The 15,998-nt window shown below is 40.9% G+C and overlaps 1 protein-coding gene across 3 annotated transcripts in view; it reads left to right on the forward strand.

Moving 5' to 3' along the window:
* AGAP1 (ArfGAP with GTPase domain, ankyrin repeat and PH domain 1) overlaps positions 1-15,998 on the forward strand; it is a 386,681-nt gene that overhangs the window by 183,838 nt on the left and 186,845 nt on the right. For 2 of the 3 annotated variants that reach the window (XM_075511168.1, XM_075511170.1), the window contains exons 7-8: positions 2,419-2,546; positions 13,883-14,038. In XM_075511168.1, the coding sequence (XP_075367283.1) occupies positions 2,419-2,546; positions 13,883-14,038 (284 nt within the window). The remainder of the gene's footprint in view (positions 1-2,418; positions 2,547-13,882; positions 14,039-15,998) is intronic. The other variant, XM_075511169.1, reaches the window with a different exon arrangement.

The raw sequence follows: 15,998 nt of genomic DNA on the forward strand, positions 1-15,998 counted from the left end.
GTGCACAGGATAAATTACCCTTTGTGCTCCTCTGTGTAAGGTTTCGTTTCCAGCTGCTTTGTAGATTACTCTTCACATTTCTAGAGTAACAATTCGTGCTTTTTTTGGCTTTTAAGAATTTACTTATTTTTTTAATTGTCCGCTTTTGTAGCACTTAACTAGCGTTCAGGTCGTGCATTTGAGTAGGTGAGTTCAGACTGTCTTGGGATTTTTTTCCTTGTGCCTTTCTAGAGTGATAACTTGGCAAGACTGCATTCTGTATGTTAATGTGATGCTACAAACACACCTATATTCAGATTGAAGGAAAGAGGTAAATATTTTCCTTGACTAATTACCTCTCCCATGTGAGAGTGGAAGCTTTTGCTGAGAAGGTAGTTTTCATTCATGTGTGGTTTTAATTCAGTTTTGGTCTTAATTTAGGTCTTTACCGCATATGATGAAGACAAATCCATGTGCATATGTTAAGATCTGACCTTTGGTTTGCTCTCTGCATTCATTAATGTGTTTTAAAATATTTTAATATATGGCTTTCCAGGCTCCAGATCAATAAACCAATGGGTCTGAAATGACAGAGTGCTACGATATTCCTCTGTAATTTAAACATGATTAGCTGATGAAGGTTATGATCAATATACCAGGGGAAGATAAATTAATTGATATCATCCTTTCAGGATGATAAGAGGCCTATTGGAGGTGGGATGTAACTAATGAAGCTGCTTCTTCATATATATGAGCCATTTTTTATACAATGTATTCTCACTAAATCATGGTTATGCCATCATTCATTTACATGAAAAACATAAGCCACGGACCAGTTTGTTATTAAAATTGCATTCATTTGAGAAGAAATTGTATGCTTACACTGCTAAACAATATCTGTGCCTGTGTTATAATGTATTGAGGAAAAATAATCTTGGAATTTACGTAAATATCTTTATATTTTCTGAACAAGATGGATTGAATACTGTTAGTCTAATTACAACAAGTTTCTGTGTGACTTTTTAAGTAGACGCCAATAATTGTTGACGTTTTGCCTCACCCATTTTGGTGGAGACGGTGCAAGTCACTACAGACTCCCTTGCACAAGTTTCATAAAGTGCTTCACTTCATGAAGATGACTGCATGCAAGGAAGCTACATTTAGTTAGTATTTTTGGTTAGCCACTAAACTAGTCTCTGTTTCTGAAGACTGAAATTTTGTTTACTTTTTAATTTGTGACCCAAAAGGTAAGCAACAAATGTAGTGTAAAGGATTTCATTTTTAAGTATTTGTGACCTAAAAAGAGCTCTTTCCAAAGGCCTTAGCTGAATAGCGGAATGAACTGAAATTCCAGTGTATCACAGAACAAATTTCTGAAATAGTTTGACTTTTTTAAACTGAAAAATTATAGGAGAGGTATGGAAGTTGCTGCATTTCAGATCAGCTCTGTTTCCATTTTTTATTATGAGTAGCAAAGCTGTATATAGAGATGTTAATGACTCTGATCCCTGTCTCCATTTGATAAATGCTGCTTTTCTTTACGTGTTGTAGAAAACTTCTTAATAAATTGCAAAATAAATTTGGCATTTTTCCAGCTGTGCTAGTGCTGCTAAGTAATAAAAGCTAAAACTAGAAATCATGATATAGCTTCTTTCCATAATGAATTTGAATGGGACCCTGATGTGTGGCACCACTAATCCAGGTATTCGATGTCAGGGACCCTTTATCAGTTTTATTATTCTGATTATCGTTTGTTTCAAATGCTTTAAACTTGTGGTTTCCAAAACTGATTGTCCTGATGCAGTGGCCGGTAATTAAGAAAAGTCCACCTTATTCCTCAGCCGGCAGAGAGTACACGCCTTCGTGTAAGCTAAACCTGCTTGGACTGGGAGTGACAGCTTTCCTAATGAACCTTCACTTTCTGATGTAGGACGCCTTCCAGGATCATACTACTAAATGGCACTGAGATGCACTTGAACTAGATTGTTAGTCAAGCGTTGCTCATGTTTTATCTTCTGTCTGCAAGGAGAACATCCCAAAGAAGGATGGAAAATGTGTACTACCATAAGCTTTGTCAGTGGAAATTATGAGCATATAGTGGGCTTGTTATAGCATTCCTGGTATTGCTTTTTGTAACTTGCACGCCTGCCTTTTCCCCTTCTGCTTGGATGTTACTGGTTCTCTGGTGCTCAGCTGGTGGAGTGAGAGTTCTGGGGCAGTTTCAGCCATGTGGAGAACACAGCTGGAGTCTCACATGGGGCATAACGTGGAACACCAGCATCTGTCATCTTAATTGGATGTATTACCTTCAATTTTTGGAGCAAGCTTTGGCTGTGGAAAACCTTGTTTTGTGTTTTGTGTGTTCTGTGTGGTTTTGACATGCCATATTTTACAGTGTGTACTGTAGCTTACCTGCCTGTATGTTTGATTTTTCTTTAGTTGCTCAGAAGATCGTTGCAACAAGGAAGAAACAGCAGCTCTCAATTGGACCCTGCAAATCTCTACCAAACTCTCCAAGCCACTCATCCGTGTGTTCTGCCCAGGTTTCTGCCATACATATCAGCCAGGTACAGACTATAATGAATGCTTGCTTGAAAAAGGAACTGATAGGTTGCTTTTCATCTAATGTATTTAATGCCAGTGCTCTTTTTGCTGCTTGATAGGTAGTTGGCATTTTTTTGAAAGGTATCAATGATCTGTAGTTTGAAGCAATATATATATATATTTTTTTTTTTTAATTTGCTTGACTTTGTTTCAAGAAACTGCTGCAGTAAAATAGTTTGGCTTTAAAGCCATCTTTGTAGTGATTTATGCCCAGCGGCCTGCTGTTCTGAATAGATAGCAGGATTTGCTGTACTGTGTTTTAAACTTACCTCACTATGGTTTTGGTTACTGTTCTCATTCAGTTGTGTGCAGAGCGATAATAGCTGATGTGTCTCGGTGGTTAGCGTGCTAGAATTTTACATTTGTGAGCACTGGGCACAGTTGTAATTGCCTGTCTCTGTTATGCTCCATTAAAATGATTCCCCTTTAATGACATAGCGATATATGTTGCTATTGACTTGTAGATACTATGTGTAAAACTCAAAACAAAATGCTACCTTGATGTATGGCAGGAAGGTCTGGTGGCCTTGATGGTATTTTTGGAAACATATGGTTAATACCAAAATTCTCGAATTGCACAGTTTTTACCCACATACATTAATACACTCTCCTGCATTTCCCTTGTGATACCCTTCCTCGGTATCTTTGTTTTCTAGTGTCAAGCGGTAATCTCTGTGTACCTTCACGGTTAGGATGTATATAATCTCTGTTGTTCAGATCCAAGAGCTTCGCAGCCAGGCAGATTGCTTTCCCACTGTGCTCTCTCACTCTCGGCAGTTGGATGTATAGGGCCATCATTTTGACCCTTACAGTCTGTGGCCAGAGCTGTGGCCTGGTTTCCTGATTGCCACTATAGCAGTCTGAAATGTCTAATATGCACCAGCTCTCTTGGTGTGTTTTTCAGCCTAAACTTAATAATAGGCCAGTATGTCTTCTAAGGTTATGTTGCAGTCTTGAGCCACCCATGTGAGGTTTTGTTTTATCTGTGGACCTTTCTCCCACACTGAGAGTGTCTGCTTTTTGGCAAAAAGCAGTATAGTAAAGGAGTGTTCTATCTTTGAGGAACAGGTTTTGTGCCCGCCCCCCACCCCCCCCCCCCACCCCCCCCCCCCCAATTTGACATGTTACTGTCTTCTGAAAGCACTCTGTTAAGATTTATACCACAGGATGAAGGCTCTGGTTCTTCTGTGGTCATAGTGACTGGTCTCCTTCTGTGCCCTAGTGGAAACTTCCACCATTGGGTTAACTCTAAAGATGCAGATGCCAGTTTGGTCTTAGAGTTCTTTGCTGTGAGATGTTCTGCCTTGACCTGAGTCCAGATACCGACCTCAGACTGTGTCTCTCACTTCTGCTGATTACGTCAAAAGAAAATGCTGAAGTTCAGACCCCCCTTTCTAAAGCAAGTGCTAACGTGCCTGACTCTTCTGAAGAACCCTGGCACCTTCTGGTGAAGTACAAATTCCTCATATGGAAGAGGTTCTCCCCTTTCTTGTCATATGTGACACTGACCAAGTTTCCTCAGCCACTCTCTCTCTGATGAGTTCGTTGCCACAAGCGCTTGGAACTAACGCTGTATGTGAAATGCTTTTCTTCCAAACAGTTTCCTTTGGGCAGTTGTGTGTGTTCATACCTTTAGACTGAGAGGAATTATGCTGCCTGTAGGGGCTATCTGAGACCCATCCTATTCAATGGTGAAAGAGAAAACGTGCTGTCACAGAAATGTGGAGAACGAATGGCACCATTTCCAGTACTGACCTTACTCTTGGATCCAAGAATGACTTAGTTTACCCAGTCTGCTGATGACTCTGTAGTTTTTCAAGACTTTCTAAGGAGGATAGATGATGCTTTGTACAACCCGATCTTAGCCAGCTGCATCTCTATGCTGTGCATTGTCTTAAAGCAGTTGCGGTCACCCTTCTTGATAATGAAGCTTGTTTGATGAAGAACATCAAATATCTAGGTTCTCACCAGTTTCCTACCCAAGTGTAGTTTGGGAGCCAACAGCAAATAACAAATTCTAGACAAGTACTTCACCTACGCAGCAAAATTCTTGCCAGTGATAAGGACTGTTTGGGAAAATCAAGACAAGATAGCTCTTGTGATAAGGATCCCTACAATCTGTATTAATAAAAATGAAATGATGTTTTTTACTGCCTTTACCAGCTGGCATAATTATCTAATGGGGCAATTGCAACACCAGTCAAAGGTGTCTGTTTTCTGAGACTGATGTCATGCCTAAAAGTATAGGCCATAAATCTGTTTCATGTCTTATCGCCTTTGTGCTACACTTAAAGGCAGTATGACCTTGTTTAATGAAAGGAAGCTGAATCCTTATCCTAGACTTAAAAGAACTTTGCAACTGCAATTCCAAGTTTAAGATGATCTGGGGGAAGATTTACCATCTCTGATCTTGGCTGGAAGACTGGCTGGTGTCTTGCCCTTTAGAACATCTCTTTTGACGTAATGATGGTTCACTGAAGATTTCCTCCATGAATCAAAAATGTTGTCATTACAGTGCCCTGCCACTTGCATTCTCCGCAGGAGTGAAGGCCTTCAGAGGTAGTGGTTACACAGATCACTTCAGATAAAGTGAGATATTTTTCCTTCTCTGGTTGGATCACTCTGGTAATCTAACTCCTGCAAACTCTCCAGATGACTCTGCAGTCAAGAGCTTAGGCTTTAGAGAAAGGAAAAAAAAAAGGGGGGGGGGGGGGGAGGGGAAGGGGGAGGGAGTGTCACCTTACCCAGTTTAATCCTTAGCATACTTTGGGGGAAGTTCTAAGGCTTAATACCAACAAGGGCTTCTCCACCCAGTAGTTTCAGTTTTTAAACGGTGAAAGACTTGCTTGTGTGTTTGGATGCATATCTGTACTCATGTCCAGTAGTCCTAGGTGAACACCTAGGTAACGTCCCATTCCAGAAAATGCTCTCAGATATGTCTACACTCATGCACTTAGCTATTTCCAGAGACCTGTTTCACAGAATGAGATGCTTCCTATTCCAATGACAAAATCCACTTCTGTTTGCAGTAGGTGCTGCTTCTGTTTCCTTTCTCTGACTTTTTGTTTATAATGCATGTATGTCAGTCAAGGTGAGTGTTTTACTTGGAAACCTTTGATAGCCAGAGTTGACAACCCTTGGTGCAAGTACTTCACATACATGTGTTGGCTTTCAGGGCAGCACAGAATGCATGCAAAGAATTCTCTTCTCAAATCTAAGGATATCATTCATGGGTCGTGATGGACAGAACTATTATATACTCTGTCAACAAGAAGGATGGTGCAATATTGCTTATATTCTGCTAGGAAACAATTAATCTGTCCGATGCATTGAGAAGTACTTCAGTCAGCAGCTCACTTTCTGTTTTTTCTGAACACTTCAAGAGATGGACTGAGTTGTTTTGAGAGGAAGAAGTGTTGTTTAGTGTATTGAAGGCATCTTACTGGCCACGGGGCATCTCGGGATAGGTCTTTTTACTTTGGCCATCAACAAGAAATACACACCAGGGGAGTACAGACCAATCACTTCTGTACCTACTGTCTTCCCCACCTCTATCCCACTTGTCATTCCACCCACCCCCCTGCCCCTTGCCAGTCTTTCTAGGCATGATATGCTTGTAGACCATGCTAAGTCTTACTTCAAAATAACACGAGTTCCCCTTACATCACAAAACCACATAGGCATTCCTTTTCCCTAAACTCATTCCTGTACTGAAGGAGTTGCTTGTCCTTTACACCTGACAGATCAGGAAGGCATTTTTAAGATACTAACTTGCAAGAATAGTGCCCGTATCCAGCAGTTCCAAAGGGCTCTTTTATCTGCCCAGACCCTGAAAGTGGAGATCATCTTGTTTCAAAAACCATGAGGCTGCTCAGGTGGGTGCCACCTTTGGTTCTCAGTGCATTCCACCCGAGTTCAAGATGCATCAGAAATCTGCGTGAAGTAGCCCTGTACTGGATAACCTGTTGAGGAGTTACCTGGAGCTGTGCCTATTTTTAAGCGTACACTATTGTAAAACATCTGAAAATCCCGTGGCGTGACACCCGTAGTTGCTGTTTGTGTGAAGGACTTTGGGCCCCTCTTCAGACAGATTGCTGATGCGGAGATGCCAGCTAGGCGTCCCCAGCAGTGTGACCTTACTGGTGGACTACAGTTTTGAAGGTAAAAATGAAAAGGTTATTTACCAGTGACTATAATTCCGTGAAATCTGTAGTCCGCATGTATTTTCACACTTGTTGTCTTTCCTGGAAATCAGCTGTGTATGTTCTGCTTGGAGAGGGGATTGAAATGGCACCATGTTTCCATGTCTGCCTGTACTACATGTATTCTGCCGTGACAGAGAGGGACCTTAGACACCACACCTTCCATGCTCTGAATTTAAAAATATTACCTGAGTGAGTAGTGAGTGCTACCGTGTGAAGTCACCCGCAAAATCATTATGCATGTGGACTTCAGTGCAAAGAAATGTGTTTACTGATCAGCAGTGTCACTCTCCTAGGGGATTTGCATTATACCTGAGAAAGGTATGGAGCTTAATGTACATTTTACTAAACTGCAGCTCGGGTATGGCTAGCACACAAGCTTACTCCCTACTACCTGCTGCAAATCTGTAAAGATGCATTATTTATGCTTGCACTATGCCTCCATAAAGTTTTTACTACAACATGATTGTCTAAATATGTAAATTAAACTATTAAAAGCAAAGTGCAGTCATCTTAATCATCCTTTATTTTACTGTATATGAGACCTGATTATGGATAAGCGCTAAATAATAGGGTACAATTATCTTATTTATAGTGGGGGTCTGAAATATTCTGTTGTAATATTTTGGGCACTTGAATAAAGAAGAGGCTACATTGCTTAACTAGCTTCTGCTTTTCCATGTAACTGTAAAATGAAAACTAAAAGAAAAGTGAAAACAATAGTTAATACCATTGCAACATACATCATAATCCTTTTGTATTTACAGGGTTATTTCTAAGTAATCTCTAACACTTATTTAAAGTAAGCATTTTATATATATGTGTATGTGTGTATATCTGTGTGTATGTGTATATATTCTCCTTCATTCACGTGCACAGTTTCACACACAGTACACATGTATATGGAAGTACATTCTCCAGGACTCAACTATGAAAACTCAGTGCATCTGTCACTGTACTTTTTCCTCCTTCCTTTATCTCCACAGGACCACAGTTCCGTTCCTGCGTTAGTTGTTGTTATGCCTGTTGTTACCTTTTCCTTTTAAGGTCTCTTAAACTTCAGACTCAGACTTGATCTTCTTTTAGATTTTCCAGTTCATAACGCAGTTGCTGCCACTGTAGTATTGAAGCCTATTGTCACATTTGGTTAATTGTTATTAGTAATTTCATTGAGATGACTTTTTTTGGATGTGCCAACTTTATCTTCAGAAGTTGTCTTCAGATTCTCTTGGTGCTCTTTGGTGTGTCTGATAGGACAGATCTGCTCTTTCCTCTACCTTGCTGTTACAATGAGAAAAGGCAAAAGCTCCCGAGATGGACGAGTTGTAATATGTCCCAAAGGATGAGGTTAAACTGCTAAATACAGGAAAATAATACAATTATTACAAGACAATTTGGTCTTACTGTGGAGGGCTAGACTTACTGAAATCTCTGGGGTCATTTATCTGGACCTAGGTTTGTAATCTGCTGTCAAATTTGTATTCCACGGCAGCATGCTCAAAGCTTTCTGGCTTTTGCTGAGGCAAGGACTAAACAGTTTCCTCCTTGATCTGTCTTTGGATGTGTGGCTGTATATCACCAAAATCCGGTGAATAAATTGGACTCCCACCGATAGTGTTTTCAGATGAAAGACTGAGATAATGTGACTTTCAGAAGAGAAATTGTACACAAGTGGGCAAAGAAGAATGTGTCCTGACTAAAGAATTTTCCATGAGGCTTCTGTGTTTCTACGGAAATACGCTTTTCCCTGCTTTCCCCAAGAACAGAAGGCGCAGATGCCAAATGCATTCTGTCATAGGGTATGTACTCTGCGCTTTTGATCAAGGCTTGCTTTCTTCCAACAGTTCGCAGGCTCCCTGAAGCTCTGGCAATCTCTTGCCTGTTTCCAAAGTAGGACCTGCTGCCTTCATTTTCTCCTCAAGCAGTGGTTAGAGGTGATTTTTCTGGAGGGCGCCCTGGTATATCTAGAGAGCAGAAAAAAACATTGATTCTGTTTGTGTCGGGTTACTTGTCAAGAAGAAAACTTCCAGCTTTATTCTTTCCATGCTCTCATTCAGTGGTTTGGCCTGACATTTGTACTATGTAAGCTTTATGAACCATTTGGCAATACCAGATAATTTCTATAAGGTATAAGATGAATATTTTGCTGCCTTTGTATAATGGGCCAGTCAGGAGCATGCCCCTTGCAAACACAAGGTTAAGTCCAACCTTTTCTTAATGCAGGCCACTGCTGAGCTCCTGTCATGCCAGGTAAATGACTCACCAGTTTGTTTACTGAGGAAACCTGAAATATGTAAAAGCTTTGAAACATGGGATTTGACTTAATTCAATCCTTTTTCTGCACAGAACTGTGGACATTGTATACAAAGTTTTACTTTTTTTTTTTTTTTTTTTAATGAGGTACTGGCAGGAATCTCATTACAGGCTTTAGCGCTTTCATTGGCAGTGTCTGCCTTTGAGGTAACCGCATTGAATGGACCTGTTTGGTCAAGTTATGGCAGGTTGATAGCTTCATCTGAGTTGCCTTTGTCTGGTAACAGCGTAGTGACAATATTCTGCTAAATTTGTGCTTGCTGCCATGACCTTGAGGTTTTTACAGCATCAGTCTATGCGGCAACAAAGCTAGAAGCCTGTATAGATACTAAAGGTATACAGTTCTGTAAATGAAGTATTGGCCATTCACACAAGGTGTGTTCTAGAAATAACATATCCCCAAAATGAAAGACTTCCAGGGTTTTCTCTAACGGTGTGCTGAAGTTCATTGACCACCATCAGGCTGTGTATCTTCCTAGCAGGAAGGAAAGACAAGGTTGTACTGTGTGTCCCCAAAGCCGAACACATTTGAGAATGGGCATGCTCCCTTAATGAGGACAGGAAAATCTGTCACCCAAGAAAGCCAAAAAGGGATGTATCTGTGTAAATGGTTCTACTGGGGCTAATAGTTTCTCTACCTGGAGTTATTTGATTGACCTCTCTCCCTATGGCTATGACCCTATGGTTAGAGCAGTGACTCAGAAATGGCCCTTTATGCTGATGTCTCAGGTATGGCCAGGTCTCAAGAGCAGCTTAGTGGAAAGACTTGTTTGAAAAGATAATGTTAAGCTGTGTAACGTCCCAGTGGGTATTAGAGTGCTTATTTGACTGGTTTTGACTGCCACAAATTTGACCAGTTTGTCTACAGTCAGCAAATGGCTTTATGTTAGGTACATGTTGGGTTACATGTGCTGTAAGGAAGATTGTTCTTCAGATTCACTGACTTGATTTTTATGACTTGGGACAAACATTAAGTTCTGTGAATTACGGTTATTGCCACGTGTCCTAAATCCTGTACTTCACTCCAGTGAACTCGTTATTAAATGTTTGCATACCGATGGCAGGAAACTGCTCTCTACAATCTTAATATGGCAAGGTCCCTGAGGGTCCCTAGACTTCTGTTTGGTGCAAGCAACCAACCCGACAGAGACCACTCACCACCTTTTGTTTCCTTCAGCAGTGCATTAGGTTCAGATGTTACCAAGAATGTGGTTTCCAAGTGCTTGTCTGGTTGCATTTTTCATTGCTCCTGTCTGTGCAGGCTATAACTTGGAAGTCATGTCTGAGCTCTTTCTTGTCAAACCCATTCTCTCTATTGACGTGTTTTAGAGCAGCCATATAGTTTTCTATGTTCGCTAATTATTGGCACCTTCAGTAGGAGTTGGAGCCTGTTTAGTATTGGTGGCTGTGCTTTGATTCTGTGGAAGTCTTGAAGTTTTCAGCTTTTAAGTCTTTTATTGAAATAGATTTTTTTGTGTGTGGGTTTTTTTTGTTTGTTTTGCTTTTGGGTTTGTGGTTTTTTTTCCCCCAGCCAGCGGATTTTTTCCAGCCAGGCTTATTTTGAAACCACCTCAGAATTTTATTTACAAAGTTGGCAATCCAGTGGGGTTAATATGTGTGAAGAGAAACATTGCCTGCAGGATTTGTTTTACAGGAGCTGTCTGTATAGGAGAGTTTGTCTTTGGGGACTAGAATGCCCAACATGTATGTGTTTTCCTTTAGGAGTCACTCACTCCTGGAAAATAAATCACTTGCAAATCCAGGAGACAGTGCCTCACTGCCAAAAAGTATAAAATGATGCTATAAGATGACAAAATATTAAAAAGGTAAAATTTTAGGGAATCCTTTGTGTGCTCTGTCTGGGAAATAGGCACTTAGGGTAGAAATCTGTTAGTTTTAGTTAAAAAAAAAAAAAAGTGGCAGTGCATAGTTATCAAGTTGATCAATATTATGAAACAGTACATAGCAGCATCCTTTTATTTTCAACAGCTTGTGGTTCAAATTCTGTCATCGTTGTACAACATTTGAATCTTTCCTTCTTGCCTTTTCCCTTTCCTTTCTGTAGAAGCTTCTAAATGTTTTGAGGCATACATAACCCTGTTGTGATCTTTCTTTTCTCCACCATCTTCATCGCTCATTGTCATCTTTTTTTTCTCCTCGGGTGAGCCTTGCAGCTGAATAGTTTTAATCTTAAACGTGTTCAGTGCCTTTTCCCATTAATGGTTGCTTCCTTAGATTTCATTCTCCCCTATTTTCCCCCCCCCCAGTTTGGTTCGGTCACGGCGGAGTGTGGACAGTAGGTCCTCACCACTCTAGTCTGAAAGCCATTCCTTGACACCTTTCTTTGGTCTCCTTCCCTAATGCTGTTTTACAGTTGTTGAGTTTCCAGATACTCACGTCTTATACCTCTTTTGTCAGCCCCGTTTTAAGGCTTCCATACCACCCTCCTCATCTTTGACATGTTCAGTGCTTTGAGGACTCATTTTCAAAGTCTTTGGCTGTTTGAACTTTGGCAGACTTTTGGCGATTACTTTTAGAGTATCTTAGTTACGTGTTATTTTTTCATTACTTTTCTTCATGCAAGAGTCTTTCCTGTGTTTATTCAGAGAGGTAATCTCTGACTTCCACAGGTTCGGTGTGTCTTCATGTAGGTTATTTACTCTCCTGTATGTTTGGTGTGTTACTTGGTGTCTCAGCAAGATGCCATAGAGAAAGGGAAAGTGAATGCGGGGTAAATTAAGGTCACTTCTTCCCAGGTTGTCCTGCTCTGGGGCTCTGTTAGGACACTAAAACTTATAATTCAGCTCTCATTCTTTTGTCTCCTTGGTTTTATAAGCTTGGGCCATCTCCAGATTCTGCTTGCTACTTCCTCCAGGCACTTGAAAATGTTGTAGAAAAACTCTCTCAAGATCCTCTGTTACTTTGAGTACCCTTACCTCTGGCTTCCTGACAGTCACGCTTCTCCAATTCAGTCAGAATGAAGGGAAGATGAAATTTAATGTCTTTATATGTAGATATATATACACACACATACACACGTATGTTTAAAGAGGGGAAAGAGGAGAACTTTGTCCATCAAAAAGTCCACTTGCTGTATTATCAGTCCTATCCTGTCACACAGAAATGAGCTGAGGAACATGATGTTGTTTACAGAGAGACCATGAGTTTCAGAAGTGGTGTTCCTGGATTTCTATCTGCATTTATTGGCCCTTCAACCCAAACATGAGCTGCTTATCTCATGCCTCTTCCTCTTTACCCTTCTCTTCTTGAATTAAAAAAAAAAAAAAAAAAAAAAAGCTGGAAGAATTGCAAGAGGACTTGAAATCACTAAGAGAAACTTCAACGGGATGATATAAAGAAGGATTGTCTCCTACTTGGTTCTCCCTCAGAGATTCGATTTGGACTGCTCACCCCTGCTTGCATTTTGAGATCCTGGTCCTTACGCTGACCTCCAAGGAGTGTGTGAGCAGTCCCGTCACGCTGCTGGTGCCTGCCCAGAGGAGTGCCTCCCCTGCGGCAGCTTTGTCTGCGTGTAAGACCCATCTCTAGTGTAGGAGTGACGCTGAAGAGTAGGCTTTGGAGTGCCTGCTTCTCCTTCTGAGCTTTACCTGCTCAATTCCTACCTACAGCAATTAAGATGAGACCAAGTCACATGTTAAGTGTCATGGGAGAATCCTTCTCCTCAGGCATCCTGCAAATACCCTCTTACCCTCTTTCCTCACTTTTAGGAAACTTGCCTGCTTTAAAGATGTTCTTTCACCCTGTTGTGTGCATCACAGACCTTTATTCCCCCCTCATAAGTTATGTGTGAGTTGTTGTCCAGACCCTTCACCCACTGCTGCTCTTGTCGTGAGCTTTTCATCAACAGCGTGCAGAATTTTCCACCTTTGCCCCGTCCCAGTCCCCCATCGGCATATATGGTGTATTCTCAAAGAGCGTACTTGTATCTGATAGGAAAAAATACTTCTACATCCTTTGTAATGATGTTTTTAGTACTTACTGATGTTACGTCTAATAATAAAAATAATAATAATTAAAAAATCAAGACCTTGTTCTTAATCACCTTTTGGTCCTTTCCTCTGTCTGTTTTCCTCACTTTCCTGCTATTAGTCACTTGTTACCGCAGTTCATTAACTGTTTTATAGGCTGAGTGACTGCTTTTATTTCTTACAAGACTGTGATGTAACTTTACATTTTTGGCTACTTTCAATAAATGGGAATGTCTTCCTTTAAGGTTTTGTATCCCCATACCAATGGCTTCAGCAAATGTGTTGGAAATGATCTGTCACTGTAGTAGCCATTTTACAACATTGAATTATTTTCATTTTCTTGATTAGCTCTCAGCGAACTGGTGTCTCCAGACTCAGATTAAGTCCAGCTATGCAGTTGTATGGCACTAGGTATTTTTTCTTAGGTTTGAGGCAGAATTTGGTTTAGCAATTTTGAAGTAGAAGAACAGAATTTAGACTTTCCCCAATGTTTTGCTTACTTACACTAGTAAAACAAATTAAATTGTTTATATCCAGTTAAGGTTATATAGTGTAGAATGAAAATGTGCCTGCCACATCAACAGAACTATCTGTGTTTTCAAAAAATAATGGCAGGGAAAATATTTAAGGGCTTGGAATAGAAATGTGTGGAAAAGTGGCAGTAGGGCAGTCCCGCTGTGTTCCTGAGCCTAGGCTGCTGTTCTTGCGTATCAGGCCTAAATAAGATACAGCTGTGGATTGTAATTGCCTTGAAAGCAGTGTATCACTGTTTAAAACTAACTTTAATCCTTGCAGACCAGTAATGGAGGAGGGAGTTTAAGTGATTATTCCTCCTCTGTCCCATCAACTCCAAGCACCAGCCAGAAGGAGCTACGGATTGATGTTCCTCCCACTGCCAACACACCAACTCCTGTCCGTAAACAGTCCAAGCGCCGATCCAACCTCTTCACGGTGAGTGAGCCAAGGAAGAGACTATTGCTGTATTTTACATGGTGCTCTGTGGTGACGGCCTGAACTTCAGCCCTGTTGACTTGAGCTGGTCTAGTCCAGACAGGAGTGTTGAGATGGATCTCTAGGCTCGAAAACAAAAACGTCTTAGAATTACCATGGGGCGGTTCTGTTTGAGGACTTAAACAGCAACTAAATACAGTAAAGTTACCCTATTGGGAATTGCAGTGAAACAAGTGAATCCGCAGTTGAATTCTGGAATTTTGTCCGACTTTAATTCTCAGACCTGTCTAGATTCCCTCGTTTGGCAGTAATCAAAGGGAAAGCTGGGCCTCTGCTCCCCCATCCTGCCCTTACGCTGAATAATGCTGCTGATTCAGGGCTCCTTTGTGAAGTCTCCTGTGTTTGTAGAGAGGTCTCAAGGTTTACCATGGGAATACCATGTGGTCCTGCAAAATAACTACCCCATGCTACTTTCATTACTATACAGTCTCAAGTCACCGTTCTTTTCCAAGGCTAAGAGAGGTGATGGAGATTAAAATTACTTTTTTTCTTCCCAAACCATCTGGCTTTTGCTTCATTGAGAGGCAAAAAAAATGTACTAAATAGAAAGCTTGACTGGTCCAATATGATAGGTCTTTGTTATGCATAAGTAGTTTGGGAGATGATAATGAAGCCTTGTGTGATGATGTCCTTAGTTTAGCAGTCTTGCTGAAAGCTTTGGGATTGTATTGTGTGCGTAATTGTGGTTTTGTAAGCAGTTTTTTGACACTTAATGTGCTTTACAGCAAACACAGAATCCCTGTGGGCTCACACGTAAGTCCTTTGGTGATTGTAGCGACCTGTTAGTTGTGTTTAGAAAGCCATGACTTCCCTGTCATCATAAAGAGTTTATATGTTTTTTATTCCAAAGGTGATGTCATGTTCACCTCCCAAAACTAGCTTGCTCCTTGGTCATATCCAGGGAATCGCATACAAAAACGGTAAAACCATTTCCTTGTACTCTAAACAAAATCTGACCTCCCGGCCTTCAGCAAGTAGAAAGTTTTGTCATCGTTTTGGAGCGGCGCAGAGTCCTTCCCTCCCCAGATCCCAGGGATCGTACTTCATGTGTCCATCCCAACAGCAATATTTTGTTTTAAAATGAGATCTTCAGACTGCTACAAAGGAATGAAAACCATGCATTTGTCTTTAGGTGCACACGTCTAGGTGCAAAACAATACAACGTGCAAAAATGAGTGGCACGTGAGAAAGCGTCCGGTTTTGATGCTGATATTTGATAGCGATCGTGCGTGCGGATTTCCTGCCGTTGGTGGGACTGCTCGCTGGTGTCGGGGCATGCTCGGCAGTTCCCAGCCCCACTAGGTGTCAGTGTCAGCCCAGGAACTGCCGCGGAGCAAACCTCTGGAGATGGAACGGAGACCTACAGCATCCCTCGAAAGCGTTCACCCACCTTTCTGGTCAGAAGGATGTGTAAAATGCTGTACGGATGTTGTTGACATTTGTGAAACTGGGGGTGTTTTAAACTGGAGTACGTGTAAATGTGAGAAGGTGAATAGAGAAAGGTATACCCACCTACAGTTGCAGAAAAGGTTTGAGAAGGACATGAAGTCAGCTGCATTTGCTATAAACAAATAGGCTAAAGCTCTGGTTTGTGATAATTAATAGCATAGTGAGAATCAAACTGACTAATATGAGAGGATGATGATAGTTGTCTTTAATGTCTAGTAACTGGGGGAAAATTGGGGGGAAAATGAGTTGTCTTAATGTCTAATAATTGGGGGGAAAACAAGTCCTATGGAAAAATAATAATAATTTGACTTTTCCGAATTAGTTCTGTCTCTTAAGTTCTAGGCATATTGCATGTTGTGTAAAAAGTTGCCCTGTAATCCATGTCCTGAAGTATTTAACACTGACCCTGCTGTAATGCAGGTTTCATGCCATATCAGCCAAGTTATAACCT

Source organism: Mycteria americana, chromosome 9 (genome assembly GCF_035582795.1).
Source record: "Mycteria americana isolate JAX WOST 10 ecotype Jacksonville Zoo and Gardens chromosome 9, USCA_MyAme_1.0, whole genome shotgun sequence".
Taxonomy (NCBI): Eukaryota; Metazoa; Chordata; class Aves; order Ciconiiformes; family Ciconiidae; genus Mycteria; species Mycteria americana.